Consider the following 22,727-nt stretch of genomic DNA (forward strand, 5'->3'; position numbering starts at 1 on the left):
GCGTCCGCCGCCTGAACGAAGCGGGAAGCTTCATCTGAATAGGCATCCGCGGGTGGTGCGGCTGCGGAAGACTCAACTCGCGGCTGCTGTGACGCCTCGTCTCCCTCGCTGGCGCTCGTTTGCGCAATGTCGCCCTGTCGGGGGTCTCGTCTTCGACGGGCTCCATGCTGCCGCGCAAGTCGCTTCCCGCCCGCTTCTGGGCCATTTCACTTCCTTCTGCCTTCGCGTTTCCCACTTTTCTCTCCCTCTCCATGTCCCTCGTTGGGGTTGAGGGTTTTCTCTCCTGTGCTTGCTTTTCTCTTCTTCATGCGTCTCCACTGCTTCGGGTCCCTCATACTTCCATCGCTGGCTTCGTTTCGTTTTTCATTTTTCCGTCAGACTCCGCTCACCACGGACGACTTCACAATGCCTGCAGACGAGGAGGAAGCTGGTCACCGCAAAATTCCGAAGGCTAAGTTCATCGTGAGCGAAAACTGGAGCACCCCAGCCGCTGTCCGTGTAAAGGGAGACGACGATCTGGTCGCGAAAGAAAACCCACTTCTTCCTTCGCGAGCAGGACAGAAGGGGAGATGACTTCTCTTTTCTTCTGTTTTTAGTTCAGTCTGCGTATTCAGCTCTTCTTGTCGAATAGAGCTCGCTACCGGTTTTTGTCTGTGGAATCGAATTCAAACTCGGCTCGGAGGACGCAGGCAAGAGACGAGACAGCGCTGTGGACTTTGTTTTGGTTTTCAGCGGAGCGTGGAGCAGTTTGTCGGCCTGCAGAATCCCGGTCACGTGGAGGCCGTCGCACGAGAGCTCCTCATGTAAGCCATCGCAAAAAATTAGGAAAAAAATGGGGCGAGCCCCTCTGCTGAAGCGCGATGCAGCGGGTGTTATTCTACGAACAGCCGAAGTTCTCTCGCGCCGGAATTGAGACAGGCATCGGTGAAGAAAAGGAGGCACGCAGTGGAGGCGGAGATCTCGAAGGACGCAGTTTGAAGGCAGGCATGCATGGGGCGAACGCGCTGGACTGGCCTGGTTGTTTCGCGAACGTTAAACAGAGTGAATACAGAAGATATAGTGAATCACGAAGATTGATGACGATCTAGGCGCTCACGAGGGTCCTTCAGCTGCTTCGCTCGAATGTTTTCCATTGCAGGAAGTACCGCTACATGGAGCAGGCCATCCAGCGCCAGAGCGAAGTTCTCCTCACGAAGATTGGAGACATGGAGGAGGCCTTGTCCGCTGTCAAAATGCTCAAGAAACAAAACGTGAGATTTTCTGTGCGGACGCGACGTTGTGGAAGTCGCTTTCCGTGCCACAAGCTATCCAAGAAGCTGGCTTTTTCGAGAGAAAAACGAAAACACACACCTGGACTGTCGTGCGTGTGTGTCTGGCGGGCAACCGGAGGAAAAAGAGAAGACGGGCAGTTCCTTTTCGGCAGAGATTGATCAAATTTTGCAAGCGAGCTATTACCGCTCTGCTAGGGCAAGTACAGCCGAAGAGACGGGCCTGCAGAGACCGACTCTCACACCGAAGAAGAGGGCTCGACTCTTGTCTCTTCCCTTCATCATCCGCTGGCGTGTGTAGCTCCTTCGTCGCCCTCTGCTTGTTGCTGATCTCATCGCGGTCGTGAAGCCCGACTTCCTTTTTCTCGCCATGTCTTTCTGAGTTTTCCTCATTTCATGCAGAGAGACTGGCGGGCCTTCGCGTTTGTGGTCTTTGCGTTGCGCGTTAGACGCAAGAGTCGACCGCCTCGGCATCTGCCGTTCGCGCGAATCTGAGTGATTTTTTCAGTGTTTTTGAGAGGTTTTTGGCGATGAGTAGTGCGCGTGTGCTCGCTGCCGCCTCAGGAGAAGGCGAAGGAATCCGGCGACGCCGAAGAGGCAGCGCTGCGCACTTACTTTGAGCTCGCGGACACTCTGCACGCCGAAGCGGTCATTCCGCCAACCGAGGCCGTCTGCCTCTGGCTCGGCGTAAGTATGGAGAGACACTCATGGGGGGACTGGGGAAGCCACTCCAAGAGGCGGAGCCGGCCTGCGTCGCCTGGGCATTCTCTGCGCGTCGCCAGACGCCTCAATCGCCAGGCCACGTCTGCTTTCCAGTTCTCGAGAAGCGATTCACAAAGCCGGTGCTTTGAGGCGGCGCGGCGGGGCGTGAGGAGGGGAGGCGCGGCCATCCGGTGACTCCTGCATTGTCGGCGTCGGTGTGCGCATGTGTTCGTGCAGGCGAACGTCGTCATGGAATATCCGCTCGATGAGGCAGAGACGCTGCTCATCAACAACGTGGAGACAGCCAAAAAGACCCGCGCTGCGGCGGTGAGACGTTTTCCGAGCTTTGCTTTCTGTTATTGGTTGTGTTGGGCTTCATGTTTGCTGCGAGGTCGTCTCGGCGTTCTGCTTGACTTGGAAGGCTGTTTCCTACCCCAGAGTTTCGCGAGGGCGCGTTCGCTATCTCTTCTTTGACGCATGCGGATTCTGTTTGCAGCTCGAGGACCTCCAGCGCCTGCGGAAGCACATCACCGTGACCGAGGTCAACGTCGCGCGCATCCACAACTACGGCGTGAAGAAAAATCAAGAAGCGAAAGGTGCGCGCCGCTCGCCCTGAAACCCCAGAGGTAGACACGACGATTCCACCTTTTTCGCTGCAGTTCAGCACCAAAGGCACTCAGCACCGGCCGTGCCGAACCTCCGCTCGCACAGCGTTCAAATATATATATATATATATATAAATATACGTACGTGTATATGTATGCATGTCAATATACGTGTAAAACTGTAGGTATGTGATTAGGCCTCAGGTACGCGCACATAGGTAAGCACATATATAAATATGGATAGGTAGAGATAGATAGAGATTCAGATAGACAGATAGACGAATAGATAGGTAGATATGAATATATTTAGGTCCCTATGTTGCAGCCGCGCATACAGATAGACGCGTAGGGGCGGAGTTGGTGAGGGTTCAGTCTCGTTTCGTGTGTATTTTTCGCATGCGGGATAGAATGCCGCGGCAATTGTGCTGTTACACTCCCTGTCGTCAAAGAGACGGGGCCTCAAATCAAACTGTGTCCATATAGGATGCCTCCCAGCCTCACGCGCGGTCGTGTCTATTGTACTCTCCCTTCTCTTGCAGGCAAGCGAGAGTCCGCCTAGGATGCTTCGCGCTCAGTTCACAGCGACGCGGCAGCTCTCGCGTCGTTTTTTCTCAAGTTTGTTGCCCTGAAGACACTGTAAAGCGAAAAGCGAGTGGGGGAAACTGTTTTGGCTTGTCATTCTTTCATCGTTTCAGTGGCTGCTCTCTTGTCTGGTCTCGCCGAGGCCTTCCTTGCGTATCTTTTTCCGATACTTCTGTCTGAAACTCTTCTCGTTTTCGCGTCTCGGACTCATGTGTCTTAGGTTGGCTCGCTTGTTCGTGTATGCATCTATATCAGCGTCCGCTGCATCGCTCGCTCGGCTTTTTCCGCTGCTCTTTTCTCTCGGGGTATTCTCGCTATCGACTTCCATCTGCGGGAACAAACTGCCTGCCAAATGTCTTGTTTTCTACTCTCTGCCTCTGCGGAGGAGACCTGCTCACAGCTACGCTTACGCAGCCTTGCGGTCTGGCGAGCGGACAGACATGCGCTTCGGAGCCCGACATGCGTTCTCACGCCTGCATTTACGCACGTATGTGGATACGTATATCTCTCTACATATATATGTATATATATATACATACATAGCATGGCACATGTGATCCTTTATCCTAGTAGGGAACGGCTCCCGCAGTTGAGGAGATGAGTAGAACTTAACATTTGAGTAATTCGAGAGCTGCGAAGCCTCCGTAGTTGAGTCAGTTGCCGCGCTCTTGTGTGCGACGAGACGGCTTGGAACAGCGGCCTGTCATGTCTGACTCGGCTCGCGCGGGAGAAACTTGACTAGAGAACGAGTAGCGAAAGTCTCCCTTCTGTCTGGTGCTGCTCAGTGAGCGAGACTGGACTCGGAATGCTCAACTAGCGAAATGCATACACGGGCGACGCCAGGTTCGGCTGTCCAAGGGCAGCGTTGCGTTTTTCCTTGTTTGCGGGCAGCTTCTTGTCCAAAGCAATCACCCGTCTGCGCCGGCGCGAGCGGGTGACGCCCCCAGCCAGCGACAGAATCGTAATTTTAGTTGAGAGTATCATGTTTTCCGAGTCTGCAGCCACGTACTCCTGCTCCACAAACATATATATATATATATATATATATATATATATATATATATATATATATATATATATATATATATATATATATATACGTGTGCATGCCTGCTTGTTGTATGTCGAATCAGCACACGAAATCGAGCACGAAGCGGTTGTCTTCATGTCCCTCGTTTTGCTACTCCTTCCCCTTCTCTCGGAACCGATCCCTCCTCGTTCACTTTCGCCTTTTGGCGGCTTTTTGTCGCATCTCCTACTGATGCCCGCCGCCGATGCACACATACTTGATCTGCGTATATTCGTCCAGCCCGTAGACAGAGCCTTCTCGTCCGACCCCGGACTCTTTGACTCCGCCGAAGGGCGCCTCCGCGGCGGAAATCAGCCCGGTATTCACGCCTACCATGCCAGCCTCTAGCGCGGCGGAAACGCGCCGCACGCGATACATGTCTCTTGTGCAAATGTAGGCGACGAGACCCGCGCGTGTGGCGTTCGCTCTCTGGATGACTTCGTCTTCGTCGGAGAACGAGTACAGGGGCAGGACTGGACCGAAAATTTCCGCTTGGAGGATGCGGGCGACTTTCGCTTCACCCGCGTAGCTCTTCTCTGCGTCCTCCTCAAGCATCCCTTGCTCTTCCTGTCCGTCAAAGGCGCGGCAGTCGAGGACGACAGGGTGGAAGAACGTGCCGCGGCTCAGCTGCTCGGGAAGCCGGTTCAGCTTTGCGTTCGCGCCGCCGTCCAGGAGCACCGTCGCGCCGCGCTGGACGGCATCGTCCACGAGCGACTGAATGCTTTCCACTGCTTTCTCGTTGATCACGGGCCCGATCGACACGCCGTGGGTCAGACCGTGGCCCACAATTTGTTCCTTGACAAGTTTCACGACGGCAGGCACCACTTGGTCCCACACGTCGCGGTGCACGTACACCCGGTTGGCGCATACACATGTTTGGCCGGCTCCGCGGAACTTGCACGCGACGATGGCCTGAACGGCTTCGTCGACGTGTGCGTCTTCAAAGACGATGAAGGGCGCGTTCCCGCCGAGCTCCATAGACACTTTCTTCACGTTGTCTGTCGCCTGCCGCATGAGCTGCTTGCCCACTGCAGTGCTGCCTGTGAACGAGATCTTCCGCACGACTTCGCTGCGGCAGACTTCGTCGCCAAACCGCCGCGACCCCGCGCTGCTTGTTGTCAGCACGTTCAGAGCACCCTTCGGCAGGCCCGCTTTTTCTGCGAGTTTCGCCAGATACAGCGCGCTCAAAGGAGCGTCGTGCGGCACTTTACACACGCAACAGCACCCCGCGGCCAATGCCGCTGCCGCCTTGCGCGTCAGCATCGCAGCGGGGAAGTTCCACGGCGTGATCAATGCACAGACACCTACGGGCTGGCGGAAAGCGGCCATGGTTTTGTCTCCAGCGGGAGAGGGAATAAGGATGCCGTTCTCACGGCGAATTTCCTCCGCAAACCAGCGAATAAAAGATGCTGCATACATCACCTCGTTGCGTGCCTCCGGCAAGGGCTTGCCGCTCTCGAGAGTCATGACGTGGGCAATATTCTCCCGCTCTTCTTTGACCAGCCGCTCCCATTCCAAGAGCACATGGTGGCGCCGCAGAACGGGCGCTGTCTTTTCGCAACCCCACTCCTTCTGCGTCTTCTGAGCTGCCGCGATGGCTGCCCGGATGTACGCGCTGCCCAACGTCGGAAGCCTGTAAATTTCTTCCCCGGTGGCTGGGTCCGTCACGGCGAACGACTCCGACGCGTCTGCGGACTGATCGTCGCTGTCAGGACCGGTAGACGAACCCGCCGACGGAAGCAGAGAAGCTAAGGAGGAAGGCAACGTGTAGGAGTGGGCATCCGGATGGCAGAGCCATTCCCCGTTGATGAGCGCGCCAAGGCGAAGGCTGTTCAAGAGCTCCTTCGTTTTGGCAATAGAGTTCGCTGTCGTGTCAGTGAAAGGGGGATTCATGGTTGAAAAGTGGCGACGATTTTCGGTGGAAGAAAGGACAAAAGAGCGACCGAGAAGTGGGGAATCGGCAGGTGGAGACAGCCTCCTAGGAAACCCTTCCCTTTTCCTGATGGACCGGGGAGCGCATGTACCAGCCGAAGCTCTGGTAAAAGTGATAGAACTGAATCCCAAGTCATGCAGTGTACGTACACAGTGGCTGGCGGCCGGAACTTGCCGTATCCCCTTAAGACGTTCGTCTGTGTGATGTGCTAGCGAAAAGACGCAGGTTTCTCTGGTAGCGGCGGGAGAGTGACAACTCACGGCCTGCCAGACTTCCGGACACGTGAGCGCTCTGCGGACATCGCAGACTGAATGCTGCGCACAAGGAAAGGAGGGACAAGCCGAAGCAAGAGGAAGTCTGCCGCGTAAGGATCGGACCATTTTTTCAAGTTTTCACCAACGTGGACGACGAAAGTATCAAGCGCTTGCGCTCAGGTACCTGCTGCGTCTTAGCGTGCGAAATGACTCCATGAGAAAAATCGATAGCTGCTTAGCCAAGAAGCAACGAGCACAGTGGTCTGTGCAAGCTGACGAAGAGGCGGCGCCTCACAAACAGAAGACAACGACAACTGAGGGACTCTGAGAAAAAATAATAGGGGCCAGTCATGTAGCGCTTAGGAACAAAAAACAAGCAGTCCCAACGTTGCTCTCACCAGGGAGCATAACAAACGAGGTATATTGCCTGGCGCGCACGTCGAGCATCGGGAGAACGGGTGGACAACTTTTGTGACTAACCAGCTCAATCGAACCACACATCCCATCATCGAGTCAAAGCACTTCCAAAATGGATAAATAGAGCACTCGACTGTCGTGCACGGCCGATGAGTCCTGGATGAGTGGTGTTCAAAGCAAGCAGCAGACAACAGATCTCGGGACGAAGACTGCTTCCCACGCTTAACGGATGAGACGGCCTTCGCAAGTGGCCGTACGCCCGCTCACAGGAGAGGATCAGAGGAGGGCTGGCCAAAAGTTTGCCAGGGTCCTCGGTAAACTCACAGAATCTGCGGCAAGCGTGTGCATGCGCTGCATGCGCCTTGAAGACAACGGTATCGACGCTCGCGGAAAAGACGGACAGAATAAACAAACGTGTTCAGTCATAGTGGCGCAGGTAGACTGCCAATCTAAAAGATGAAGAAAGGTCCAACTGTCGCCTGGCATTGACCGGACCAAGGAAATTCGCGGGCACTGGATGCCAGATCGATGCGCTCTCGTGTAGGACGGTGAGCATGCTGTCCAGACTGAACACGATCCAGTTGCAACAGGCTCCAGTCCAGGCTTCTAAACCGATGGAGGCAAGCGCTGGCTGTAATCCGTTCTTTCAGACCGAGGGAGGCAAGCACATGTGTGCAACTAGGGAGCACATGGTGTCTGTCAGTGACGCCGGGGCTACCGTCTGATCACGATCTGACATGCAAGACAATAGAGCAGCAGGCGCCGTTGGGGAGGGTGATTAGTCTGTATCCGTGGTGCGCGTTTTCAGAGCTGCAATAGCGAACTGAAGAAGTATTTTCGTTCCTTACCTCTGTTCCCGGCGGAATTAGGAAACTGGCGCGAATGTGCGGGTCTGCGACGCGCAGCGGATATGGATCACGCAGTTAGACGGCGGTTTTTGGTCCGTAGATCCCGCGGCTCCGCGTGACTCGAGTACGGAGAAGGCTAGAAGAAGAGTGACTACTGCCTGTTGATGTGGCGACGACGGACACACACCTTATTTCGAATGGAGTACCTCCCTGCAAATGGAGGTCAAATGTACCGCACAGAGCATCAGCGACGAACGTTCAAAAGCTCCGCGCATGCTACGTCGCGCGTCGAGCAAACGGCGTCGGAGCAAGAAGCGATGTCATATGCCGTTCCACTGTTCAGAAATGCACGTACCAAGCAAGCAGCGATGCAAGGAAAAATCGTTCACAAATAAATAGTGTCCTTACTAGGAAACTTATCATGGTTTGTAGACTAATGAGAGGCTGAGTCTACTACTACAATACTCTTCCTACAGATGAGTTAGGTATCTTCGGTGTTCTACTTAAAACATTTTGCATGATTGTTGTAATCTGTTTAAAGTAAGTTATCGTGAAGGTACCCTATACTACTGCTCGTTAATTCCAATAACAGGAGAGGCGCGAGGGGCTGGCGCCTCCACTTCCGCGCTACATCACTCCCTGCGTAGCACCCTAGGCTTCCTGGACGGATAGAGGATTCCTACTTTTATTGTGCAGTCTCCTAGTGGAAATTTCCCAATAGCAGGGAGAAGTAGAACATTGGATTCTTGCTAACATTCGAGGTTTGATGAGGCGTAGTAGCCCTGCGGCATCTGCCCCTCAGAGGTGCAACACGACCGTTGTCACAGCTCACTAGCTTGCCAACCACGAGCCTATTGGCGAAAGTGAATACTCTTCATGGAGTATTCCACTTTCGCCAATAGGGTTCATGCACGGAAAGACAGAGCTCATGAATCCGACCCTACAGCGATTTGGTCGTTGCTTTTGCGGATGCGTCATGAGCTCAGGGGCTCTGGTGGGCGTTGTGCTCTCGCTACATATAACTGTGGACGACGAGCTCCCTACAGTGGAACTACGAACGAAGTGTCAAAAACGGTGACGCACAGGGCTGAACTGGCTACACATCAGACTAGGACATCATTCCAGTATATGCGCACGATGATTAGCTGCCTCTCTGAAAGCCCTGGACGCACTATGCTCAGGCGGAAACAGCAAAAGCTCAGCTTTTCTCAGGCGAGCGGCGTTGTCTCTGTCTCGCCCATGTCCTATCTGCCCGTGGGTTGTATCGGCTTGAACGCTGTCAGGCCTGAGACGGAGCACCTTGAAAACCGCACCGCATTGAGCATGACGATGCCCCTTGACGCAGTCGTTGCGGCACTCGGTAGAGCTCTGAAGTGGCAACAGAAAACGGATGCAAATCCGCAGAGCGTATCGGGGACCCTGAATGTGGTGGAGGATCGCTAGTGACATGCGAAGGAACGTTCGCCCGCTGTATCGTTGGCATTTGCAGCACTCCTTGGCTCCGGTAGAATCGAGTTCACTCCTCTGTCTCTGCTCGACGCGCCTACCGGATTTTAGACCTAAAGGCCCATGCGTTTGCTACGGCGTTTTTGAGTGCACTACGTCTCAGGGGCCGTCTGTTCACCAAGAGACTGTTCAAGAACAGGAACAGCCCAACTAGTCAGAGTCCGACTGCTCCGCCGGCGCCTGTACAGAAAGATTCCTCCTTATCGTAGCCCACCAGATCTAACGATCTAAATCCCATTATCCATGCGTTACGGTTTTTCCTCGCTCCCACCACATGCCTGCGCTAAGCTTGCCTTGAACTTCGTGGACGCCACACCCTCTACAGTGCTTGCAGGAAGACGCGACACCAGCCACGGTAAAGAGGCACAAGCAAAAGTCGCACACAAGGGCGTCGCAACATCTAAAACTCCACACATTAGAAGGAATCTGGTGTATTCTGCAGCTTATTTCTGGCCTGTGCAGACTCATGCACATCACAGAGTTTCCAGATGCGGGAGGGTGCCGCCGTGTCTTGCAAAGATTACGCTGCGCGAATGCGGCGCGCCCGCAGGAGAAAAATCTCTCGTTCGGCTTGCGCGATTTTTTGCAATGACTCGCCCTCATGATTTTTTCAGACTGTTTGCAACTCCGTCTGCATCTGCCCTCCTACCTTCTAGGTCTGACTTATGCTCCTGTGAGGGCTACTCTTTGTTTTCTCTTCGTTGTCCCCCATGGACTGTGAACTGCTACTGCCCTGGCTGTCTGCTGCCTTCGAGTCATCACAGGCAGCTGGGTCATCCTGACCGCTTTCTGCAACTGGTATTGAATCGGACTTGTCTGCCGAATTTTTTTCTACAAGCACAGAGATTCATGCAAGACTGGCCTTGAGCGTGGCGGAAGCAGACTCACGTCAGCTTTAGGAATACACTTACTTGTAGTTTTACTCCAGTTTCTTACCCCGCCTCGCGCAGAGCGCCTGCATTGGATGCCCGCTCGACTGCCGGTATTTGTTTTCATCGCCGTGTCTGACTGAATCAAGTTCCTTTTCGCCTGCTTGACTGCCATCTTTGCCGCTGAGTTTTTGCTTCGGCTTCGGGGGGCGCGTGTGGAGCCTCAATCTTTTCTTCTGAATCTGTTGTCTGCACTGTCATGAGCCAAGCCCGAGCCATGGCAACTGAAACCAGCCGCTCCATCCTCGGTGGCTTTGCCACGTGACCGATTCCCAATTCCAGTGGCGTGACCAATCAACTGTGTAATGTATTTTTCGGGCGATCGCTCGCCACATCGCTTGCCGCTGACATTTTTTTCCAGTTCGTGTGCCTTGTGCTACTCCGCTAGTCGCTGCCGATTTGTACACTGTCCACTGCGTTCGTCCGCCACCTCACCGTTTTTCGTCGGCTGACTGCTCAAGAGGCATCTGCAGCTCACCCTTTCTCTTCTTCGGCTCTTCTCCGTATCTGAGCATCTGGCTCGTGGCATTCCCAGGTAGCGATCATCGGGGACTGCGATCTGGGGGCGCTTTTGCCGATCTGCCTGCGAGAGGGCCTGTCGACCAGCTCCCTGCGACCCAGTGGGCGTCCTGTGCGCCGCCGCGCCCTCCTTCCACCAGATTCCTTCTGAGCGGCTCACTGCGGACATGTCGCCTTCTCTGCAAGCGCTCGCCGGGCGCTCGCCCCTTCGGGGGCGCCCGCGGCCGGTCGGAGGCGCGCCGTCGTCGCCGGAAAGTCGCTGTGAGAGCGCCTTCGCTGTTCCTGAGGCAGACAGCAGTCCGTGTGCGAGTGATCCTGCGCCCTCGCTCATCCGCCACGCCGCCATGTTTTCGCCGGGAGACCTCGTCTGGGTGCCCTCGGCGTCGGAGGGGTACTCCACCGCGGTCTTCGTCTCCCTCAACATCGCCCAAGACACGCTGACTGCGCAGCTCCACCCTGCGGCCGCCCAGCACGCAGCGGCCGCCCGCGAGCTCCTCGGCATCCCCGCCGCCTCAGCTCTCGCGTCCTCGAGCCCGGCTTCAGACGCCTCAGAGTCGCGCGCGTCTGCGTCGCCGCGTCTGCAGCCGCTGAGGGGGGAGCGCCTGGGTGCACCCCCCAGCACGCGCGAGCTCGCGGCCGCGGTCATTGCTGGGCTGCGCAGCCGCCAGGGAAGCCCCTCGCCCCTGTCGCCACGGGCGGGGAACAGTGGCGAGGAGGCCGGAAGCGCCTCGCTGGCGTGTGAGGCGTCGCCCGACCAGGACTCGGAGGGTGGCGAGGCCCCGTACTCTGTAGAAGTCTCTCCAGATTCTGCTTCTGCGTCGCCGCCGCCAAGCCCCCACGCTGCGCCCGAGTCAGGCTTCGACTCGCGGCTGTCCACGCTGCCTCCCGCCGGCATGGGGCCTGTCGTCACCGTGCCGCTTTCTGACTGCTGGCCTTACCACCCTTCGCCGCTGCCGCCTTCGCAGCCGCCCGAGGACGCGTCCGCGCTCGACAGTCTCTCGTCGCCGTCAATTCTGGAGCTTCTGGAGCACCGCTTTCTGCGGAGACAGATTTACACCAACGCCGCACACGTCCTGCTCGCGCTGAACCCGTATACGGCGCTCCCGGATCTCTACAGCCAAGAGGTGATCGACGTGTACCGACACTGGAAGAGCAACAGCGCCTCCGCGGCTGCCGCGTCGCTTCCGGCGTCAACGGCCGCCCTGCTGGGGCTGGTGAAGGAGCCGCCGCGCGAGGCGGGCTCCAGCAACGCCGCCCGGCCGTTCCACGGCTCGCCCTTTCCTCCGCCACACCCCTTCGCGGTTGCCGAAGACGCCCACCGGCGCCTGCGAGGCGAGGGAAAGAACCAAACGATCATCGTCAGCGGCGAGAGCGGAGCCGGGAAGACAGAGACGAGCAAGATTATCATGCTGTACCTGACGCAGGTCGGCGTCCACGCGCAGAGTAAAGGCCCTGGCGCGGACGCGGAAGCGACTTCCTCCTGGCTGCTGTCCTCCGCCGCCTTCTCGCAGTCGCGGCAGGAGCGCGAGCGCGCCGTCGCGGCTATGCTCGGAGAGGGCGGGAAAAGCCAGACGCAGGGGCAGGTCAGCACGCTCCAGCAGAAAATCCTGAGCTGCAACCCCGTTCTGGAGGCCTTCTGCAACGCCACCACCCGGCGAAACGTGAACAGCAGTCGAGTCGGCCGACTGACCTTTCTCCACTTTGATAGCGTCGGCCTTCTTCGTGGCGCCAGCATCAAAACATATCTCCTCGAGAGCGCGCGAGTCTCCGCACACGCCCTGTGGGAACGAAACTACCACGTCTTCTACCAAGTCCTGAGAGGTGCGACTTGCTCCCACGCGAGAGACTCGCGACTGCAGCAGATAGCATCAACTGCGCAGGAGAAAGGGCACTCGGCGCCGAGGGGAGGGGAAGGGCGTCGCATTCTCAGCTCCAAGCCTCAGGATGTGTTGCGCCGCCAGCGAGGCTTAGAGCCTTCGACTGCTTGTAGAACTGCCTTCTTCCCCCTCAAACCAAAGGCGAGATGTCGCCTTGTCTCAAAATATGTCTAACCTGCTGCGTTAGCTCTGCAGCGATGTCCTTCGCGTTTCGCGGCGCACACCTTGCGGCCCTGCGGTGTCTCTCTTTCCATCACTGTGTGCAGGATGCAGCGACGAGGACTTGGTTAAACGGCGCCTGACGCGCGACTACCGCGGTTACGGGCTCCTGCGCCCGACGGAGTCTCATGTCGCCGACGACAGAGGCCTGCGTAGGCGCTCGCTTCGAGCCTCGAGTTGCAAAGCGACGCGTAGCGGGCACGGAGAGACGCCGCTTGCGGCGCAGGGGAGGCGCGCGCGCGACGCCGACGCGCTGAGGCCCTCTCCTGAGGAAGTCGAGCGCGACGCGGTGAGCAGCTGAACGCATGCAGTCGGGCGGGCTGTGCGGAGCTCGAGACTCGCCGATTCTGAGAGGGCGGGGACTCCTCGCGGAGGCGCGACGCAGACAGATAGCGTGCGCGGGGAGGGAACTAAGAAGTCGCGGTTTTCAGGCTGTTCCACAGAGGCGAGAGGAGAGGCGGGTCGGTGAAGGATTGAGCGGTAGCTCAGCTGTAGGGGGGCGCCTGACGAGCGGGGGGAGAGACAGGGACTGGCAAGAGGTAGACAAACAGGAAACAGCACGAGGTCGCGTCTCTCGGCCCTCCGAACCACGGCAGCTCCGCGGCGCCAGTCCGCGACCCTCCTGCGGCAAATCTTGGAATTTTTTGTCTTTTCGGTGGCGTGCGCGAGGACTTGCCACAGCGTGCGTTTGCAAAACGTGTGTCTGGCGTGCCTCCAGGCGAACTTCGTTGCGTTGATGCATGCGCTGCGCACCACGGGCTTCTCCAAGCGGCAGATCAGCGAAATTCTCGACATCGTGGCAGGGCTGCTGCATCTATCGAACGTGAATTACGTCGAGGGGCCTCCGGTGAAGGCTGGCGACACACACTCACTTCTCCTCGCCCCCGACGAAGGCACACCGGCGCCCACCGTGGCGGAGGGCGAGTCCGGGGGAGACCAAGAGGCCTCAAGTCGAGCCGAAGAGACGAGTCGCGCGAGGTGCGCGCTGACAGCTGCGGCTGAGCTGCTGAAGATCGAAGCGGACGCGATTGAAGAAGTCCTCCGCTGGGAAGTCCTGCGCACGCGACACGACGTCGTGCGGAAGGAGCGAAGGGAGAAGCAAGCGGTCGCCGCCAGAGACGCACTGGTAAAGTTCATCTACAAAAAACTCGTCGCCTACATCCTCCAAGAGCTCAACCGCAACGTGCGCAAATGCACCGGCGAGGAGGGGAAGGGCGCGAGCGCGGCCGCGACCGAAGACGCCGCAGAGTCTGACGAGGAGACCGAAGACGAAGACGCCTGCGAGGACCCCGAGGCCTTCATTGGAAGTAAGTTAGTGGGCACGCCCTCGCCGCGAAGATTCGTCTCTGGGTTGGCATGCATACACATATTCATATATTTATGTATATCTTCACTTCTGCGCTTGTGAGCACTGTGTGGCATGCGAGGAGCCTCCGCGGGTGTGGGGTTGATGGCTGAGACAGCCTGACGCGTGCAGCAGCGACTTCGTCCCGCTTCCTAGTTCCGCGATTCGGCCGCGTGTAGTGCTGCGCTCTCGCTCTGTCATTCCGTTTTTCTTTCGTCCTGCCCCCCCCCTTTCTTGCCTCGCGTGTCCTTCTCTTCTCCTTCTCTCCCGCCCCCCCCCCCCCGCTGGCATCCTCTTCCCGTCCTTTGCTCGCGTCATCTCTCAACGTGTGCCGGCATCGCTGCACCCCCGCGAGCTCCGACGGGTTCACGCACGATTTTGCAGGCGCGCAGTCAGGGGCACTGAGGTGTGTCGCTTCTTCGCTTTTTCAGTTTTGGACATCTACGGCTTCGAGTGCGTGGACGGCTCTAACGGGTTCGATCAGCTCTGCATCAACTACGCGAACGAGCGCCAGCAGGAGTTGTTCATTCAGAAGGTCCTCTACGAGGAGCTGCGGCTGTACGCGCGCGAAGGCATCGTTTGCTACTCGGACTTGCCGCTCGGCGGCGACGCAGCCGCGGGCGCCGGTCCGCCTTCCCCCGCCGGGCTCCTCGCCCCCCTCCCAGTGGCCCCAGTGACGCCCCGCGGGGTCTCCGCGGCATCCGCCTCCTGCTCGCAGAGGGGCTTGTCGCCCCGTTCGCCAGCGCGGCTGGCGCACCCCAGCGGCAGCGGCGCTTCAGGCGCCTCGCCCTGCCCGTGGTCGCCGCACGAGAGCTCCGCGGCGGGTAACGCGCGGCTCGCTTCGTGTTTCGCCGTGCCTTCCCCGGCAGCCGAGCTCGGCGCGCCTTTTTCGCTGCCAGGCGGCTCGCTCGCGCGGGACGGCACCGAGGCTCAGGTGCAGCGCTTCGCGGCCTCGCTGCTCCCCGATCGGTCTCTGCTGCTCGCGTTCCTTCACGAGGGCCTGTTCAGGCGCCTCGACGACAACAGTCGCCTCAAGGCGCAAGGCCAGCAGCGCACAGACGCGCACTTCTGGCGGGACTTCTTCCTCTTTTGCCGCCAGCAGCAGCAACTCCTCCTCGCGCACCGCCCCGCTGCGCTCGGCGCCGGCGACTGCGAAGGCGGCGGCCTCCGCGCGAGCAGCGCGCCGCGGGGGGCCGCCGCAGAGAGAGGCCTCGGCGGCGCATGGTGTACTGCCGCGCCGATTCTGTTCAGACTGAAGGGCGGGGCGGGCGCGGCGGCGGCCTTCGCCGCGGCGACGGCGGGCGAGAGAGGCCGCGATCACTCCGGCGCAGGAGCTGCGGCGTGGCGACGCAACAAGCGGGAGTTCGAAGAGGCTGAGGAGGGTCTTGTGGGAGCCGGGAAGGTCCTCCCGAACCTCTCCGACGGCGCGGCAGCAGCCAACAAAGTTGAGGAAGGCATCTTCGTCGTCCGCCACTTTGCGGGGCTTGTGCAGTACGACGTCGAGGGGTGGCTCGATCGCAACAACGACAAGGTAAGAAGTCCCTCAGGGACAGACATGCGAAGGACGGCGTCCTGCCCGCCGCAAACGAGGCGCATGCTTCGCGTCTCCCGTGTGATTCCCGCCCTTTATCGCCTTGTCGATGTCGTGTCCCTCCTCGTGGCGACCGTTGCGAAGCCGCTGGCGACCGTCGGGCAGCCGCGATCCGACCTAGGGTTTAGGGTTTATGCTGGCCTTCGCGCGAGGCTCCTGCGGCCAAGGCATGCGAATCGTCTCCGCCCTTCGCCCTCAGTGGGCGTGGCTTCCATCTGAAGCTGACCTGGCGACCTGCTGAAAAGTGCGCCTGCGGTTCCCCGGTTTCCCTCCGCGTCTCTTCGCCGCTTGGCCCCCTGCGAAGCGGGGCAGCGTGGAATGCCGGAGCCGCGGAGCCGTCTCGCTCGATTGTTTCCTGCTGTCAGTTTATGCGTCACCTGGATTATTTGGTTTACGGTTGCTGCGCGTGGTGCGTATCTGCTGTGTGCCCGGCGCAGGCGGAGGCTTCGATTGAATCTCTGATCTCGTTCTCGCCGATGAAGACGCTGCGCCGCCTGGCGCTTGTGGACGGGGGTTCGAAGGCCTCGTCGCTGCCCCTGGCGGGAGCTGATGCTTCGCCCTCGCCGGGCTTCCTCTCGCCGACGCATGGCTCTCGGTCTGCGGCCAGCTCGGTGTTCACATGCGCGGGCTCGCCGTCATTTCAGCCGCGCGACGGCCTCCTGCTGCCGCAGGCTCTGGCGGGGGGCAGCAAAGGGCACTTCTCGTCGCTCAGCCGGACTTTTATCAACGATTTGCGGCAGCTCATGACGCAGCTGGGAAGCAGCTCGATGCATCTGCACTTCATTCGCTGCTTCGTCCCCAACGGGGAGATGCTCCCACTCACGTTTAACCGGCTGCTTCTCCTCCGGCAGGTACGCGACGGGAATCGAAAGACACGCCGAGCGCCGCTCATCTCAAACTCTACAGCGATCGACATGCGCCGCCCCGCCGTTCTTGGATGCCACGCCCGTGCATGCAGGGAACATCACAGGCTTGATATGTACTCCAAACATACACAAATGCATATATATATATATATATATATATGCATATATACATATATGCGAATCTGTCTTTGAGAGAGGGGCACAGGTGCGCTTGCGGGAATAGGTTTCTGGGCATGTGGGAAGGTCTGCTTTCGAGTAAAATTTCGGTTTTTATAACCACCTTAACGCATGAGTGCGTACGTCTACTTGTCCTCTGGATTTCTTCCGCGTCCCGCTCGAGCGCGTGCGAGTGCGTCGGGTCTGTCTTGCTCCCGCCGGCGTCTCATCTCTTCTTGGAGGGGCTTTATTTTTTTTTCCGCAGCTTCAGCAGTCCGGATCCGTCGCGCTGGTCCAGATTTTGCACCAGGGTTTCCCCCACCGTCTGCCGCTCCGCGCGACGGCCGCCGCCTTCAAGGAGCAACTCGCGCTCTGCGTCGAGAATGTGAAGCGCCAGACAACGGACGCCGACACTCGGCGGCGCCTGGAGGCGCTCCTCGTGCAAACTATTCCCGATGGACGTCTCAGTAAGTCGACGATTTAGGGATGAAACAGACAGGTCGACTACGCCTTCTGAGCTGCGGAAGCCGCATCCGGTTTTTCTTTGGTCTCGCTTACGCGCGTGACTGTTTCCCGCGGGGGATTCCCTCCGGCGCCTCGTTTTTCTGAAGAGAGAGTGTATGTGGAATAATACCCCCGTGGCTTCTACAACGTGTAGATATAAAATGGCGTGTGGCTCTCCATGTATTCGCTTCTTGCGCGTGCTTCTTCCTCTTTGTTTCGCAGTCGCCTGCGCGCTCTCCCAGCTGCCGTCGTGTCCGGCAGGGTCACACTGCTGTGGGACGTCGCTGGTGTGTTTCAAGGTGCAGTCGTATCCTGCGGCCTCGTCGCTGCTGCGGCAGCCCACAGCGTTTTTCGACTCTGCACCGCCGCTGCTTCGTCTCCTCTCGGACGTCACGCGGCGCCGGTGGCGTGTCGGAATCGTCGTCGCGGGTCGCGTCAAGAAGGTGCTCGCTTGGTTGCTTCGGCGCGCGCAGCTTCTGCGGCGCCTGAAGGAGGAGGCTGCGCAGCTGGCGGTCCGCGTGATTCTTCTGAAGCGCGTAATCCTCAACACGCTGCGGCAGAAAGTCCAGAAGCGCGCCCGTGTCCGACAGGGCGTCGGAGGGCTCCAGCGGATGGCGCTCCGCGTCGGCTTCGATCGCTGGCGCAGCGCTTGCCGGCGCTGGGCGCAGGCGGAGGCCGCCGTCGCGTCGCTCGCGGCGCGGAAGGAGCTCGCCAATCAGCTGAACGCGAGGCACAAGAGCGACTTGGCGCACGCCGTCCTCGCGAGACAGCGCGGCAGCCTCCGCGCCGACGCGGAGGACCCAGACGAGGCTGCGCGGGAGACCGAGAAGGCGCAGGCGGAGGAAGAAGAGCGCCGCCGTGGTCAGGAAGCTGCCCTCACGACTCGGCTCGCGGGGGAGACGTGGAAGTACGCCTGGAAGGCAGAGCTGTTCAACATGAGCGCGGGGCGGAAGACGCGCTGCGGGCGGAGAGGCGGGCGCGACGGCGACAGTCGCGCCGCCGCGGCGGACTGCGAGCGCATGCTGCTCTTCAGCGGCGTAGGGCTCTTCGCGGTCGACGTCTCCGTGCTCGGAGGCGAGCAGGAGGTCGAGGTCCTCAGCGCTCGGTGCTCCCGGCTCGCCGTCGGGCCAGCGGGCGCGGCGCAGCCCGTCCTCGCGTGCCTTGGTCAGCACAGCCGGTATCCCGAGCTGTTCGTGGTGGCGGACTCGCGCGCCCGCATCTTCCTTTTGCCGCTCGCGTCGCCGAGTCTGCGCCGCCCGCGAGAGAGCTTGCCCCCGGGCGGGCTGGACGCGGCTGCACTCGACAACCGCGTCGGCGGCGGCCCGCGGCGGCCGCTCTCTCCCTCGTCTCCGGTTTATGGCGTCTTCGACAGCGACCGCAGAGACGGAGCTCGAGACTCACTCGGCTTTCTCGGGCCGCGCAACTCGGCGCTCATGCTTCTCATGGGCCCCACAGCTTCGCCGCACTCGCCCCCGGCTTCGCGCAGCCTCGCGCGGATGCCGCCCTCGCCGGCCTTTGGGCTGGCGCGTGGAGCCTCGCCGCGGTCGCTGGAGGACGCCGAGCCGAGGCCGCTGCCGGGTTTCGCCGCCCCGCGAAATCCGCTGCTCGCGTCGTCCTCGGCGGTTACGCGTGTCGCAGGCAGGGAGGAGGCGCGGCGGGCGCCGCGCGAGTGCCTGGAGCGAGGCGAAGGCCGCGGCATCGGCTTGCCGGCGCCCCTCTCTGCAGGCTCGCCGCCCTCCTTGTGCCGGCGCGCGTCGCCCGCGGACTCCGAGACGTGGAGTGTTTCTTCTTCGTACCGCTCGTCGTCCTCCGGCGCATACTCGACGTCCTCCTCAGCTCCTGACGCGGCGAGATGTCAGCCGTCAACGAGTCTGCCTTCTCTGGTGCCTTCCTCTTCATACTGCTGCGCGGGTCAGGGCGGAGGAGGCCGCGGCCCGCGAGGCGGGACAGGCGTGGCGTCTCCGGGTGAGGGCCTCGCCGTTGGCAGTCCAGTCTGTCGCATGCGCCAGCTGAACCCTTACCTCGCGCGATTCCGGCAGCCCGCGCCTCCCCCCCCTTCGATCTTCGCAGACGCGGACGGCTGCGGGAGGGACGAGAAGGCCTCGGGAGGCGCGCCGCGCCTGTTCTTCTCGTGCGCGTCACCCTCGTCGCCGCTGCTTCTCCCAGGCGGCGTCTGCCAGCCGAATGCAGTCATGCCTGGGCGCTGGGTGCCCGTCGGGCTCCTTCGGCTCGCAGAAAGGGAGCAGGAGAAGCTCGAGAAGCAGCTCCAGCGCGGCAAGGCCAAGGTCAGCCGGTCGAAGGAGGCCAACACGGAGGTCTCTGTGCGGACACTCCGCATTCGCTTCGCGTCGCCGAGCTCCACGCTGTACGTCCTCGTTCTGTGCCACGTCTCAGTCGTCGGCGACAAGTCCGAGAGCCACGTGGGGGGCGTCCTCGCGCTCGTGCTGGTGAATCTCCTCTCGAGCCTCCCTGAGGCCTGGGTGGAGATTATTCCGTGCGAGCCGGATGTCGTCGCGCTCGCTAGGGAGCACAGGGACGCGCTGCCAGACCTTCTGTACAGGCCGCCCGCCGCAGCCGAGGGGGAGGGGGGCTCGAAGACCCTCCAAGACGAGGCGGCGGGAGCCCAGAGACCCGAGGCAGACGCCTCGAGAGGCGACGCCGGGAAAACCCGGCAGTCCCGAGGCTCGCCCGCGACCTCCGTCTCCTGCCCGCGGTCGCGAGTCATCAGCACAACCATCCTCGAGCCCATCGAGGGCGGAAACAAATGGGTCGTCGCTGGCCCGGGGGTACTCGCCCTCGCTCGAGTGAGGCTGCCGCACGAATTGATCTGCGAGGCTGCGCAGCGAGACGCGGGCGAAGACGCCGACGACGAGCGAAGGAGACGGCGTGTGGCGCAGGAGAGAGGCCCCGGAAGTCGGGAAGGCAGGGAGGCCTTCGTGGAGCGAGAAGGACTAAAGGCTCAGATGGACGTTGTCTGGAACGCCAGAGAAATCCAGGTGAGGAGAGAGGCCTGTCGTTTGGGAGCAGCTCTGTGGTTCGTGCGTGGAGTTTTCGACGAAGCTGTGAAACGGGAGCAGCGTCACAATGCATGCTTCGTATAGCTTTTGCTTCCTCAAGTACATCGGTGACCCGGTATGCTGCATTTACCGAGTCTCTGTCAATTACGCAACTCCACGCGATTCCTAGGGAGACGGGCGCCTGGCCTTCGGCGGTCTTTCGTCTAGTGGAAGCTGGCTTGGATTTGTGATTCCTTTCACTCTCACCGGGCAAGATGTCCCCGTTCCACTTACTGCTGTCAGACAATCGCGTGTTTCCTCTTCGTGCCTCACAGGCTGCATTGTCCGCAAAATTTCCGTGTTCTTTCGCCTTTTCTTCGCAATTTCAAGTGTGTGCGTTTGGATTCTTTGTCCCTCTCTGTTCTTTTTCGATTCAGGCCGTCGCCAACGTCGCTCCACCTGTCTCCATCGCGGGCACGTGGTTCACGGGGTGTATGTACTCTGCGTCCCCCCTTTCGTCTCTACAAGATATCGGGCCGTCTCACCCTCTCTTCTACTTTGCGTCAGCGATCTCCTCCACCGGGAGCCGTTTCCTGTCGTCTCTTCAAGAAGATATTCAGCACCTCGTTTTGCTTTCCACCGCGAAAGGCGAGCTCCTCCTCCTGCGCTGGCTGGAGCAGAGGCAAGCGCTTCAGCTCCTGGAGCGCAAGGCAACTCAGAACGCGCGCCGGGCCTCAACGCTCGAGCGTTTCCTGCGCTTGAGCTACAGCCTTGGAGACGAAGTCAATGCAGCGGAGGAACTGGCAGATGAATGTGACTTGCCGGAAGAGGAGAGGGAGCGACGCTGGAAGCAACTCGGCGCGGAGGGCACCGTCTTGAGGGTGACTGCTCCCCATCCTCAACTGGCGAAGCAGCAGAAGTCTGCCGAAGATGCGAGGAAAGCAGAGCCGCTCGAACGCAGCGGGGGTGCCTCCTCCGTTGCCGCACGAGGGGCGAAGAAAGTGCCTGTTAGTACGCGGTGGTGCGAAGATGTCGCGGCAGTTCGCTTGCGCGCAGCGGCAATCCTGAAGAGTGCGCCTCTGGTACACCTTCCCGGAGCCAAGCAGGAGAAAAGCAATTACGAAAGAAGCTCACCGGAGCGACGAGATGCTTCTGCCGACAGAAAGACACGATCGAACAGGTGGTGTGACGGCGATGGACGCGAAAAGCCAACTCCCTACGGGCAGATGCCGGCCGGCAAAGAGCGCGGACGCGCGAGACTCGACCCGTGCGACCGCATGAGCTCCACAGAAGACGAAGGCGACGCAACGTCGCGGGAGGAGGGCGACGAGTCAAGTCTGGCGGGAAGCGAAGACGAAGTCGATGACGACGCTGGAGTGGCAACGGAGGAGTATGTGTTCGAGAGCCAGCGCTCTTTGCTTTTGGTTTCCTAGGGTTAGAACCGGTGATGCCGCGGACAACCGTGACCACACGTGTGGAAAACCGCGACAGTCTACTTTCAGACCGCTAACTAGCTTAAGCTGGTAGCAGTTCGATCCTCTGCTCATAGGAGGAGATTCAGCTGGCTTGATTGCGAAACTGCGCTGACTTGGCGGCCGATGTGGGGGTTTATCGTGCCAAGACCAGAATGGACGGGATCTGGAAAAGGAAATCCTTTTTCTGTGTTGTTTTCTGTCTGCAGAGGATGTCCACGTCGACTCCTTGCCTTCACGCCTCTTTCAGGAGTACAGAACACCCTTGCTCTGATTGTAAGGACCAGCTGCGCTCGGTAGCTTACATTTAGGGAGAGTTCGGTCCGACTGTTATTAGAGCACCGTGGCAGCGGAAACTCCACTCCGCTACAGTCGTGTTTGCACGCACCTAAGTGACAGAGGCGTGGCGATGTTTGCCCCAGCTGCATTACCACCCGATTCTGTGAATCCGTGTGACCTTTGTTCTGACCATCCTCCTTCGCGTCTTTTATGGGGTGCTTGTGTTCGCAGAGAATTACTGACGCGTCACAAGCGCAGCTGTCCCTATTCGATGTGCGGAAGAAACGGCCTGCATCGTGGACAGAACTGGAAGTGTAGGCGCTTGCATTTCAGGCTGCCTTCGAGGACAGCAGTCACAACAGGGATAGAAAAGTTGAATTCCATTCTGTGGAACCGCGTTGCTTTCGTCCAGGTCACGGGGTGTGACCTGGACGGGCATGACTGTACTGTACACGTCCGATTGTAAAACGCATAGGGAAGTAGAAGAGAAGACTTATAGTTGTCAGGGAGAGTGAAGTACCTAATATCTTTTTCTTGTGTTCGCGCAGAGTGTGCGTACCCCTGAAGGAAGCGCATGCCATATCCCTGTATGGACGGGCCTAAATGGTCTGAAAGTTCGTGGGCTGCCAGCACTTTTGTGAACAGGCATGATGCCATGCTACTGAGTATATCGCAGTCTACTAACACAAACGAGCCTTCGCTCTCGATTCACTACCAGGCGAGATGTTTTGTCGCTGCCCACACGAAACGAAGGTTGTCATTAGCGAGGTTTGTTAGGCATTACCCAGTG

General features: G+C 59.4%; 3 protein-coding genes across 3 annotated transcripts; 2 read left to right on the forward strand and 1 right to left on the reverse strand.

Annotated features, from left to right (window-relative positions):
• Positions 1-306: 306 nt before the first annotated feature.
• BESB_077060 (prefoldin subunit superfamily protein) lies at positions 307-2,586 on the forward strand (the record flags this gene model as incomplete). The annotated part of the gene is made up of 6 exons (XM_029366067.1): positions 307-462; positions 733-803; positions 1,139-1,250; positions 1,833-1,955; positions 2,208-2,297; positions 2,467-2,586. 6 exons carry the CDS (start codon positions 307-309, stop codon positions 2,584-2,586), a joined length of 672 nt encoding a protein of 223 aa, XP_029217498.1.
• Positions 2,587-4,412: 1,826 nt separating this feature from the next.
• BESB_077070 (NADP-dependent succinate-semialdehyde dehydrogenase) lies at positions 4,413-6,119 on the reverse strand (the record flags this gene model as incomplete). The annotated part of the gene is made up of 1 exon (XM_029366068.1): positions 4,413-6,119. The coding sequence occupies one exon, from the start codon at positions 6,117-6,119 to the stop codon at positions 4,413-4,415; it is 1,707 nt and encodes a 568-aa protein (XP_029217499.1).
• Positions 6,120-10,799: 4,680 nt separating this feature from the next.
• On the forward strand, positions 10,800-21,619 carry BESB_077080 (myosin J; the record flags this gene model as incomplete). The annotated part of the gene is made up of 8 exons (XM_029366069.1): positions 10,800-12,453; positions 12,776-13,017; positions 13,447-14,035; positions 14,505-15,604; positions 16,102-16,515; positions 16,952-17,153; positions 17,413-20,186; positions 20,624-21,619. 8 exons carry the CDS (start codon positions 10,800-10,802, stop codon positions 21,617-21,619), a joined length of 7,971 nt encoding a protein of 2,656 aa, XP_029217500.1.
• Positions 21,620-22,727: the final 1,108 nt, after the last annotated feature.

This window comes from Besnoitia besnoiti, chromosome VII (assembly GCF_002563875.1).
Source record: "Besnoitia besnoiti strain Bb-Ger1 chromosome VII, whole genome shotgun sequence".
NCBI classification, from domain to species: Eukaryota; Apicomplexa; class Conoidasida; order Eucoccidiorida; family Sarcocystidae; genus Besnoitia; species Besnoitia besnoiti.